Here is a 13242-nt window from a genome sequence, read left to right on the forward strand (position 1 = left end):
CACACACACACACACACACACACACACACACACACACACACACACACACACACACACACACACACACACACACACACACACACGTGAGATTCCACTAAATAATGTATAGACTACACATACAAATGTTTATCCTGCTTCCTGTTTATCCTCCTCCCTCCTTTGTGAAATATGGCATGCTCTTTAGAACATTTAGTCCTGCACTCATTTGAAGTAATGCTGTTGAGTAATGCAAGTGACGGCTAATTCCATTTTAGTCATTGAAAAATAAAATAAACATGCTTTATGTCAAATACATATCAGTCAAATTTATTTTTATTTACATTGCTGACTGAATCTGAATTTGGTGAAAGCATCCATGCATAAAGTTATTTCCAAAACTGAGGCCCTTCATTGTAATAACATACCATTATGCAACCATGTGCTTTGCAATGTACAGACAGACCATAACACATGAACAAAAAACTGACAATGTATGCACTGTAAACACAGCCTTGTACTGCACAAGGATTCCATTTGAGTATATGATCATTAATTAAAAAGTAAAATACCATTTCTTTTTACTCCAATTAATCATTGGACGAATTTACATAATGTATAAACCACACAGCATAATATGATCATAGATATTCTAGAATATGTACACACGACTACATTTACAATAATACAATTTGTGAAAGCCTACAAATTTTTATTAATATTGTCTTCTGTATAACAAACGGCACTTGATAAAACAAAGCACAAACTGTAGAACAGAAAGCAACGGCAAGTGTTCACACACTGATTCTGCCTGACACATTTCAAGTATTTGAACATGGATTGTGGTGATCAAACAACTTGGAGAACCTTAAGTAAAGGTCATGGTAGAATTTTACCATGACAGCCGCATTTGTATTCATTTTGCAATGGATAAAAATATGCACAGCACAATCTTTCCTGGTATTCTGTGGTTCTCTCAGCTCCGATTCTAGTGACCAAGAATACTGTACTCATGGTTTTCATTCCAGCCACAGTATCAGAGAATAATTTAGTGAACAGTGAACAGAAAGTGAACAGTATAGTCCTGCACCCCAGAATTGGAATTCAGAACTACTGCATTGTGGTAATTTGGTGTAATGTACTGACAATCTGCTTAGTAAAAAAAAAAGCCAGAGATAACTGGAGATTTTTGAAGGCTAAATTATGGCAGTGCGTTTTGGTTTTGTACATTGGGTTCAAATCAGACATATCAATGAATCACTCCTCTAATACTTTGCTTAGAGGAAAATAAAAAGTCCAGCTACCTTGGAAATACGCTTTGATGTAAAAAAAAAAGAAAGAAAAAAAGGGGGAGGGTTGGGCGGAAGCATCAGTAGCTTGTGATTAAAAGGTTAAACCAAGGCTAAGGAGATGCCCTCTGTGAAATAAGGACGCTCTCCCCAGGAGGAAATAAAGTGGATATAGGCTTCTTAGCGGCATGTGGCTTGCTGGGCAGGGCTGGGCTGGGCTGTGATATGCCAGGAAAATCTCCATGGTAAATCCATACATGCATGTGTTTGAAGATCGAGGTGATGGAGTAAGAGGGGGATTGTAAGGGGAATGGAGTATGTAGCAAGGTTTCCCCTCACCCCCATACTATTTGATTCAGTCTTTATTCATGGACATTTGACGTACTGTGCTCCACACGTATTATGGGGTTGTTCACAACATGGTGGTTAAAGTTGAAGGACTGGTGAAGAGGATCATCAACAATCCAGGGCAGAGCGCTGGTGTGCCAGAATGAAAGAGTCTGCTCTCCATGAGATATTTCTCCCTCCTGTTACTTCTTTTTCTGCCATCTTTCTCTCGGATCTGTCTATCAAAGTCTCCTCAGATTGTGGTCCTCTGTGCAGGTGCCTTTCCTCAGGGTGACGTCATCTACAGCCATCTCCCCGCTCCTGCCTCGCCCACGCTCCCCCTTCAGGATCACCTGGGAAGAGCAATGCAAGGGTGTTGAGGATCAGTCAGTCAGTCAGTCAGTCAGTCAGTCAGTCAGTCAGTCAGTCAGTCAGACAGACAGACAGACAGACAGACAAACAGACAGAGTAATACTTACACTCTCCAGGCCTGTGCCCCATAGTGTAATTTGGGTATGCCTCCAACCATTGCCCCCTGTCCTGCCCCAGACTGCTGGGCTGTACTGCTGTCCCTTTTTCACAAACACCTGCAGCATGCCCACATGGTGCCCCGCCAGCTTGTGGCGAAACGACAGACAAAGGTTGCCGTCGTTCCAGGGCGGAGTCAGTGGGAGGACCAGCCTCGCCCCGCGTCCACTCCTCTTGTTGCCCACCTCAGGGATGGTGAGGTACCGCCCGCCTGTAGGAAGGAGGAAGTACAGATTAAAGGATATTATTCCATCCTGTTTTTTGTTTGTTTATTTATTGTTAAAATAAAAATGTATTGTTAAAATGTGTGTGTGGGTGTCTGTGTGTGTGTGTGTGTGTGTGTGTGTGTGCGTGCGTGCAAATAAAACAACTCAAGAATGGACAGATTTTCATGAAAGTCAATAGGAGTGGTCAGTAGGCTGCCCCGACGAGATGATTCACTTTTGGGTCAAAAAGGTCAAAATGACCCTTTCCACCATGTTGCATTTTGTTCAACTTTGCTGGCCCACAATAAGCTGGCAATTTCTTTCAATTTGTATATAATTATGTATAGGCTATGTGTTGTTTTCTGTACCATGAGTCCATACTTAAGTTTGAATCGAAACAAAAATGTCATTGCATGTCCACGTTTCATTGTCAATTTTCACTTTCAAATCTACAGTAGCTTGTAATATTTCACTCACATGAATAATGCAGGCCTTGGGCAATTTGATATTCATAATTAATTAATGTATTTGATGTTATTGTGGAACAGTAATAATTATGGTAATGGTAATATCGCTTCAGGCTAAAAGCTGATTTATGCCTCTATTTCCCATAAATTTTCCATGGAAATCAAATTAGCTCTGTGAAGGGTGTGTGTGCGTGTGCGTGCGTGCGTGCGTGCGTGTGTGTGTGTGTATGTATTAATGGAAGTCAATTGAACTCAGATCTAGCTGAAAGCTTGCCTATAGTCATACGTCATAGATGTTAATAGTCGTCCATGACGTATGTCGAAACCCAGCCTAATTTCTTTACAAATATGCAATTGGACATTTTTGCCTAAAGGTGGCACTAGAGCAAAGGCCACCGGGTCACCAAATCGGCACAGTACATCCTATGGGAAGCCTGAATGTGCTTAGAAAGTTTCATCCATACAGTTGTTTATGTCACCAACATCAGTAGGGGATCATGAAGGCAAATTTCCAAGGCAAACGAGCCATTCGTGTTGAATATATGGCTACAAACAGAACATAAAATACATCCAAATACTCCTTCTACTACTACTGTATAATACTATTTTGTGATTCCAGTATTTTTTAACCCATTCTGACCTGAGATCAGATTCATACGAGGTTTCCGCCGGACACACACTGGTCTGATGAACCCATTCTGACCTGAGATCAGATTCTAAAAATGTCAGTCGCTCTTCGATTTTTCAAAAATAGCAGACCTACAAGCTCGTATCGCGCCACTCGGTGGCGCGATATGAGCTTGTAGATCTGCTATTTTTAAATAGCTAAAGCATAACATGATGCTGACACCAAAATGGGTGCCCGGTCAGAATGGGTTAAATCCAAGCATCTACATTTCTATTTTATAATGCAAAATGTGGCTGTTACCAATATTTGTTAGTCTACTTGCAGTTATGATATTTACAGTATATAAGATGCACATTTGCTGACCTCATCAGTGCATGATAACACATTCTACAGCACCTGTTTTATATAATGGATCTTTTATCTTTTCTTTTTCTGCATAGAATGTGAATGACCTAATAGCATAAAATGCCTATCTGCATTTAATTTAATGTGTGCCTTTGAGGTCTACTTAGAAAGATCTCATATTTCTTGCTATGTGGATTTACCTCACCAATTGAGCTGCTTTTGTGTACATGGGAATTTAAACAGTTCTCAAGACATCTTGTTTAGGAGTACGATATGATTTTGTGAACATTTGTATGGTTATACGAAAATCTTGGCAATCCAGGCAGTGTTGTTTAGGAGTACAATGTGTACGCTAGAGGAAAAGCCAGGTCACCAAAATCAGTAGGCGTCATACACTTTAAGAGATCTATTATCTACTGTATGTTATACGTTTGTGTTTGTAAAATGATACAGACATTTCAGAATACATTATGCTGCTTTGGCAGAGGACTGTGCTCTACTGAGTGCCTTCTTGTTCTTTTATATATACAGTAGTGCTGATCTAGTCCTCATGGGGACAGAATTCATCACATTCTCTCATTAGGGCTCCATGTAAAACAGTTGCTTGCTCACATTAAAGTAAGCCACAGGTGTCACAGATGGATGCTCATCTGCATGAGTTTCTAGAGCGAAAGCACTCACTGTCATGTTTTATATGGCGGATAATCCACTGGCAAGCAATTTGTTTTTGCCAACGGCTGATTTGCGTCTGGCTTATTAGCCAGGCTACTGCATGGTAAGACCTCTGGACGCCATGCCATATTTTGAGTCCAACAACACTGATTACTGCAGAATCTTGTAATCAATTTGAAAATCAGATTTGATTAAAGATTCAGTTTGAAAACATTGAACTTATATGCAAACAATTAAATATCAAAAATAGCAGCTCTACGTTCATCGCATTGTGACATGTTGACATGTTGCTATTTAAAAATAAAGTGTGGAGTGAGTGGTGCAACTCCCCGGAACGTCCAGACCCACAGAAACGCCCTCGCCAGAACTGGGCCAGGGGGCCCAGTTCTGGCGAGCCGCCCCGCGTCCGAAACGGTTGAGAAATCACAGAGTTACCGTGTGGGGGTACCCAGGGGGTCCCTCTACTGTACGGTCACTGTACTGTACTGTCACACCTAAAATCATCATATACTTATACAGTTAATATGTGTGTGTGTATTAGGCTGCACAACAGTGACAAACCAACCAAACGCTATTTCCGGACACAGGGACCCAGCCAGAGACACACAAAGCTCCGTATAGGAAAAATAAATTAAGGTTACAAATTGGGACACATTGGCTGCATAAATCCTAATACTGGTGTACTGAAAAAAATCAGACCCGTCTGAAGTGAGTGGTGCTGTACTGTACTCTACTGTACTGTACTAGCCCTCCTCCCTGGCCTGTGTGTGTCTGTGTGTTAGGCTGTGCAACAGTGACACTTTGTGGTGAACAAACGCTATAACGCTATTTCCGTGCTCCGACACGACCAGGGACAGACCCAGGGACCCAGCCACACACATAGCTGTCTGGTAGTTTGAGTGGTTGCACCACTCAAAAAGAAAAAAGTCAAATAATAGCCAATATATCAGCCAAAAGGATACATTAGTCTGGCTCTATGGGTGAGGTCGACGTCAATTACCTGATGGGTCTGCTGTCGTCTCCCAGTGCAGGTCACCATCTTTGTCCCTGATCCAGCCACACAGACCATGGTCAAATGAGCAGCTCAAATACCCAGAGTCTGTACACAGTGGAAAAACACACAATTTTTAGATTTATTTTTGTGTCTGAAAAGAACAAGAATGTAGGTGGAGAAAGAAGATGAAATATGCTCTCCCTTCTTGATAACTACAGTACATTCAATATGCTCCAAACAAGGCATTTACGGCAGAAACTCTGTATCTCTGCATTTCATCTTTATATGTTTTTAACCCATTCTGACTGGGCACCCATTTTGGTGTCGGCATCATGTTATGCTTTAGCTATTGAAAAATAGCAGATCTACAAGCTCATATCGCGCCACCGAGTGGCGCGATACGAGCTTGTAGGTCTGCTATTTTTGAAAAAAATCGAAGAACGACTGACATTTTTAGAATCTGATCTCAGGTCAGAATGGGTTCATCAGACCAGTGTGTGTCCAGTGGAAACCTCGTATGAATCTGATCTCAGGTCAGAATGGGTTAAATAACCAGAGGTTCGGGCCGCACCGATCCGAACGATGTCCGAGTGTCAGGGGCTTTGACAGAGTACCAGTTGTACATGTCTGTGTGTGTCACTTTTACAGTATGCCCTATATATGGAGATCTCTTTATCTGTCAGTCTTTGTCCCTTGTATGACCATAAATGGAGATCCATGATGTCCAAGTGTGTGTTGGTGGGCAGTGCCGGATTTACAGTAGTAGTGGCCCCTGGGCGAGATAAGATTTATGGAGCCCCATCTGGGGTATTTGGTTTAATTGTGGTGTAATTTTGACAGACAGACAGACAGACAGACAGACAGACACTAGTCTCTGTCCATGGTGCTGAATGCATGCAGCCACTAGGTGTGTGTGTGTGTGTGTGTGTGTGTGTGTGTGTGTGTGTGTGTGTGTGTGTGTGTGTGTGTGTGTGTGTGTGTGTGTGTGTGTGTGTGTGTGTGTGTGTGTGTGTGTGTGTGTGTTTGATTGTGTGAGCTCCCAATGTTTTAACCGTAATACAACTAAATATACAATGACTAAACACAAATCTCACTTGAATTGGATTGCAATACTATACAATTTCATTATAATTTCATCATTTCTTTTAGTCTGGGGCCCCCGGGCCGCAGCCCACCCTAGCCCAGCAATGGTAAAACTGGGCCTGTTGATGGTTAATGCAGTGGACACCATGATATGAGAGTGAGTTCCTTCCTGAATATGATGGCGAGTTCCTTCCTTCATAGTAAGAGGAAGTTAGCAAATTAGCACAATTTTGTGGGCGCGGAATTCTCTCAATTGTAATAATAGATAAAATGTACATTCAGAGGAGTTCACAGTTTACCCTTTTCATGGCAGCCATATTGGCATAAATAGTTGTGTAATGTTACTTCCTTCACAGTTGTTACCAATATTGTCTCACACAGCCTGGTGGTTTTCTCCGGTGTCCAAGCCCATTTGTTGAATTTAACTTTTCCCCAGACGAAGATCTCTCAATCGTCCAGGTACCCAAGACTAATTAAGACTCTGTCCAATTTAGTGTCCATTTCTGAGCCTTTCTAGTGAGCCGAGGAACACATACGTAGACATAATGCTATATTCATAGATGCATAAACAAATTAAACCATTTGAAAATTGGTTCCACAATAGCATGTTGGCTCAAACATATACACATAGATACCGCATTGGCTGTGAAAAAAATACATATTGCTCAAAGTTGAGCATTATAGAAGCATCCCTAGTTCAATCACCCCTGCAGCTATCTTCCCCGCCAAAGTGCCTTTCAGCAAGGCGAATTGGTTATATGACTGTTTATAACTTCTGTCATAGTAATAGATCAATGGGATGATGTACTGATAGATAATACATACAAATCTAGTCTCTGTCAGTTTTTGTTGCTGTACTGCACAGTGCACAATGTGTGCGATTATCCCCCTCCAGCCACAGTTTGCATAAATGCCACAAACAGCAAAGTACAATCCAGTGATGACAGTAATAATCTACTACGAATGATCATTTCATTTCTGGCAGCACTGCCTTGATGACAGTTGGATAATAGTTGGGGGACAAAAAAACAAGTGCTTCTTCTATACACACATTTCTGTACAGATTGGATATGGATATGAGAATAGCATCCGTCTTTGTGCCCCTGAAATCGGTTTGTGCAAAAAACTTCACACTTCATTTCCTAAGCCAATGAAAATACCTTCTCTCATGGCCAATGACACACCATGAGCCAAACCAATGACACACTATGAGCCAAAATAAGCACAAAGCCAAACCATTAAGCAATTTCAATTGTGTATCACTGGCATCAGTAAATCACAAAGGTCTACACATAGCTGTCTGTTTACTGATACAAACTAGACATTGCTCTTCCTTATCATCTACGGAAACCTTTTATATCAAAACTTTAACTTTTCAGAAAATGAAAAAAAAAAAAACAGAAGCTGGGTTCCAATGGATCCATTGTAGTTACCACTTTCACATAATATAATTTTGTATTACATTATTGAATAGCAGATCTATAAGCTCACAACGCACCGCACCACGACAAGCTGTGAGCTTGTAGATTGGCTATCTTTGCTACTTTTGTGTGACACTGTAGTATGACAAAGAAAGAAAGACAATCTGGATGATGATGTGGAGATACGAGGTTTTTGCCCGACAGCAACGTTATGCTTGGTGTTGATGTGGTGGTTGGTATAATCATACTGAAAAATGCCCCGATGGTTATGCGGCTCACGATCACCACAGTAATCTACTTCCAAATGAATCAATTAATCATCCAAGCAGTCAACTCTAGCAATCATCTTAAAGTGAAAAGTGTGAAAAAGTCTTTGACGGAGCACTCTGGGCCGTGGGCCATCGTTTTAAAATGGAATCAGCCAGATGTCATCAGCAGGCAGGGCACAACTCCGACGGCACGCCTATCAAAACACACCTGGTCACTATCACCTCCTTCCTTCCTTTGGCTGCTTTTCCGGAGGACTGCGGCAATTGTTTGTCAGGTTTGCCTTAGCAACTCATCTGTCACTATTTGATATGTGAGCTCTGTCATCTGTAAGCAGGTACACTGCAAAATCCGGAGTGACTCATTAGTTATTGTTGGGACTATATTTGTCATTGTGCATTTCAGAGAGTGTAAAATAAATTCTGTTGAGGTCCATTTTAACACTCTCAAGAGTCAGGGGCTGTTGGGCACGATCTTTGACTTCATTCTCTGAATAAGGCTGTCGGGGGAGAGGTCAAAGGAATGTGAGTGGCATGCATGGAGACACAGTGTCGTGAAATAAAAACGCTTGGGCCACGTCACTGGCTTTGATGGAGGGAGTGTAAAAGCAGCCGTTGATTCGTGGTGCAAGGTTGTGCTGAAACACCCTGCTGGACTGTATTACATTACTATAGAGAGTAGAAGGAGAATGTGATATTGAGCCCATATACTGTGGAGAGGATGAGAATGTGATGTACAGTATGGTTCTTTGGAATGGAACATCGAGTGGGGAGGCACAAAAGACAAGCAAAAGAGACGCATAGTCTAATACAGGGGTTTTCAACTCATTATGAACCAGGGACCACCACCCTGACTGAGAATCAGCCTGGGGACCACTGTTGTGTTGGGAGGGGGGATATGGGTGTGGTGTGAGGGAAACATCTTGAAATGAAATTAGGTTGACTGTTAAGGGCTTCATTTAATTTGTTAATTTGAGGTGAATTAAATCAAGCCCTTAACAGTCATTATTTCAAGGAGATATGTTAGTGGTCCAGAGCTAAAAAAAAAAAAAAAAGATTGAGAACCACTGATCTATTACTATCACATGGTTGCCTTTAATCTGTTCTCTTAACCTTCCATATTAAATTCATGTTAACTGATTCATTGCAATTTATATGAGCGAGCAGACACATGTGCTTGATTATATTTAATATAGACACATTTCCTAATAATGGTGACTCAACCAGTCGATCTGGTTCACTTTCACTTTCAGTTTTAATTTAGATTATATGGACACATTTCCTAATAATGGTGACTCAACCAGTCAATCTGGTTCACTTTCAACTTCAAATTCCCTTTTCTCTGGCCATTCTTGACATCCGACTTCCCAGTAAATGACAACATTGTTGTGGCATCATAAATGACATCATCACCAGGTCGTTAGAGGTAGCACACTGAATCGCTGATGGGCACAATTGACTGGCTTCTTGTACATTGAAATATTAGGCAGAGATGTTGCTCTCATCCAGTCCAACATAAATGTAGTGCAACAACATTACAAAGTATACAGTCATATAATCTCAAGCATAGTGCTCAGGCAATATGACTAGCAGAAGATCAGATAAGTGAACATGGGGAAGAAGAAAAAACATATTGAGGAGAGTAGAAGCCAAGGTGAAGATCTCTCATCATAAACTTTAATCAAAAACTCCACAGATACATTGTGCTTACCTGGGTCATCCTTTGATTCTTCAGCTGTGTTGCCCAGTTCGATATCAAAGTCAATCCCCAGGACGGTGTTCTGGCCGTGGTTCCGAGGGACTGAAGAGAGAAAGTGGGGTTGAATGAGGTAAGGCTGCCTTATAAAAGCAAACAGAACTAACTATTTATTATGCTTTAAAAGTCACATCTGCACCAACCGTGTGTTTGGATGGAGAGGAGATACCGGCTTATATGCTTTGAATCACTGCTTGTTTATTTAATTTCTTTTTTTATTATAATTATCTATGGAGTGCATTGAGTTGCACTCACTGTATGAAAAACGTTATAAATTAGATTCTGCTCTTTAATGTAGAACAGTGAGAACACACATAACACCAAGACAATGAACAGAGAACAACCTCTCCAAGTGTCTGATACTTGGCCACAATTAACTTGGCCACAAATAACTTCAAACTTGCAGTTCCCCTACTTTGAAAGATCATAAAAGATGTCCTTTTAAATTTCCCATCCAAATGCCAGCCACGAAACTCCCTGACATTTAAACGTTTAGTGACAATGGACAGCAGGAGCTGGGGTAACCTACAGTATGACTGTTTGCTTTATGGGCATAAAACAGCACTTCTCTGGTCATAATTTGAGTCTCTGCCACTGTACTAAACCTTGAAATCCCTGTCTTAAATGTACAGAGGGTATTGTACATCACCAGTCCCTGTTTACATCGACAGGCTATTATGGCCTCCATAAAACATGTACTGTATGGTGGCCTGCCTGCAACAGTCACCAAGGCTATATGAGGAGACTCTCTCCATGGATCATATAGGGAGGGACAGACTAGAATATGCCAGTACAGATAGTAATATGATGACACTACAATTTCGGGGGGTCTGACTGCCTGACAATTAAGCATCTGCTCATGAGAAATGTTACTGTCTGCATAACTGTGATGCATGCTACCAGAATATCTGGTAACACTCTGATAATACTGTAGCACTGAACTACAGTATAAATAATCATGTATTTGCTTGTATTTCATACGTTACTAATTTGTAGCTACTGTTTGACACCCACTTTATTAGTGAAAAATGAATGTGTCCTGGCCTGGGTGAGATCAATAATAGCACTGCTTATTGCCACGGACTATAATTTCACTGTACTGTAGCTTTTATTCATCCACCGCAGTAGGATATAAGTACATGGGTTACTTTGTAGGCATGGTAAAACTCTACTGACAGCTGTACAGCCTGTAATACAAGGTACAGTATACACACATTGATACAAAGAGAGTCAAATGTGAGAAGGAATGTGGCGACAGTAATGGGATCGTCATCTGTTTCTGATGCAACGGCTAAGTAACTGCGGTGGCAACCGAACCCTCAGCCACACAAACACACAGTGAGACAGGCATGTGTGTCCACATGGAGACATGAAGAATCAGAGATACACACACACACACACGCGCGCGCGCGCGGGCGCACCCATGCATGCACGGCACGCACGCATGCACACACACACTCATGCGCGCGGGCGCACTCTGAAATAGCCTCGGACTGAAATAGTTTCTTTCTATGAACAGCTTGTCGTCACACTGCCAGAAATACTGGCCCAAGTTGAAGTTATTAAAGGTCAACTGACACATGGGCCATGAAACATTGTCCTTGTTGTCCTTTAGATGCCCATAGTGTGTGATCTACTGCCCTGCAAACTCCCTCCAATTCCATTACACTGACCTCTATCTCCATATTTCTGATATGATTGAATACTGTTTTCCCGGCTCTAAAATGCATTTGCAAAATGCCACGACACAATTAAAGCATGTTGTCAAAGAATGCAACAATACAACATTTTAACATTGTCACTTGATGTGTTATGTTTATGATATAGAGGCAATCAATAGTGAAAATTTTGGACACACAAATGCACTCATGTACTGTACACACGCACGCACAGTCGCACACACACACAAGAGCAACTCATCCACAGATGACTCTCAATGAATTGAGTACTAAGGACCCCAAGCCATAGGCTTTTTTGGTTTAAACTCCTCTTAGCAGACTTTGTATTGAACTGTACTTTCCTGAATGTAGATACGGACAGTCCAGCGACAACTACATAGACAGATGACTTATCCTTCCAAGACAATAGTTACCCCTAGAGAACTGTACAGGTCTGAATGGTTGACCCCTACAGTAAGCAGGTTTGGTGGCTCCGTTATGCTGTGAGGGGCATTTTCCTAGCATAGATTGTATCCACTTATCTCCTAAGAGGTAAGGGTCACTGCACATCAATACAATTCTGTGATCGCCTTTATCCTATGATGATAAACCTTTATTCTGATGGGAGTGGTCTCTTCCAGGATGGCAATGACCTCATCCACACTAGGACACGAGAGGTCAGTGAATGTTTAAATGAGTATGACAGTGATGTGAATCTTCCTTTGCAAACACCACATCAAACCCAGTTGAACTCCTTTTGGACCGACATCATAGCATAGCGCTTTCCACCACCATTATCAAAACACCAAAAAGGGAATATATTTAGTTAGAAGAATGGTGTTCCATCTCTCCAGTAGGTTTGCAGACAATGCAGACAATCTACAAAGCACAATGAAGCTGTTCTGGTAGCTTGACACGTTATAAGACCCTTTATGTTGTTTTTTTGTTTAATTTGTCACCATATGTATTACTGTACAGTATGTATGGTGATTATAATTATGCATAGAATACAGTCATATATTAGCAAGTACATTAGAGTACATACACAAAGCAGCTACTGTACTAGCTGCTTTTTCCAGTGGTGCAAAGTGCAAACATATAGTAGCCTATATTGCTGCATCTGAACATTTTGCATTGTGGTCTTCAAGTCCCCCTGTTTCCCTGCGCTGGGTTGTACCACCTGGCAGCCACAGGGATGAATTGATAGCCAGAGAAATCTGGAAGAATTCAACACTCACACCAGACTCCCAAGATATTCCAGGCATCTATTCTACAGTATGGCTGTGTGCGTGTGTGCATGTTTGTGTCTGTGCATGTTTGACTGGAAATGTTATTGTAAGATTTTGTGTGTGTGTGTGTGTGTGTGTGTGTGTGTGTGCGACACGTGAGTGCGACGCGTGTGTGCGTGCGCCTGTGAGAGAAAGGCAGAGAGAGACAGCGTGCAGGTGAGAATTTCTGTAGCCGTGCCTATGTCTGTGTTTGTATTTAATGGTACACGGCATCATGCATTAGGCTGATAGCAGATTCTTCAGCTGCCATGCAGTCATTTAATTTGTTGGAGAACAATAACCTGGCAATCAGGGGCCAGGGCCCTGCCTATTTATCTGCAGTAGTTAGTGATTATAT

The 13242-nt window shown here is 41.6% G+C and overlaps 1 protein-coding gene across 5 annotated transcripts in view; it reads right to left on the reverse strand.

Annotated features, from left to right (window-relative positions):
- Positions 1 to 281: 281 nt before the first annotated feature.
- The window catches only part of npnta (nephronectin a), a 69067-nt gene continuing 56106 nt past the window's right edge, over positions 282 to 13242 (reverse strand). For all 5 annotated transcript variants that reach the window (XM_083766137.1, XM_083766135.1, XM_083766138.1 and 2 more), the window contains 4 exons: positions 9914 to 10003; positions 5439 to 5537; positions 2072 to 2331; positions 282 to 1945 (listed from right to left, as the gene is read on the reverse strand). In XM_083766137.1, the coding sequence (XP_083622263.1) occupies positions 1835 to 1945; positions 2072 to 2331; positions 5439 to 5537; positions 9914 to 10003 (560 nt within the window). In that variant the 3' untranslated portion in view covers positions 282 to 1834. The remainder of the gene's footprint in view (positions 1946 to 2071; positions 2332 to 5438; positions 5538 to 9913; positions 10004 to 13242) is intronic.

Source organism: Protomyctophum parallelum, assembly GCF_964188405.1.
Source record: "Protomyctophum parallelum genome assembly, chromosome: 5".
Taxonomy (NCBI): domain Eukaryota; kingdom Metazoa; phylum Chordata; class Actinopteri; order Myctophiformes; family Myctophidae; genus Protomyctophum; species Protomyctophum parallelum.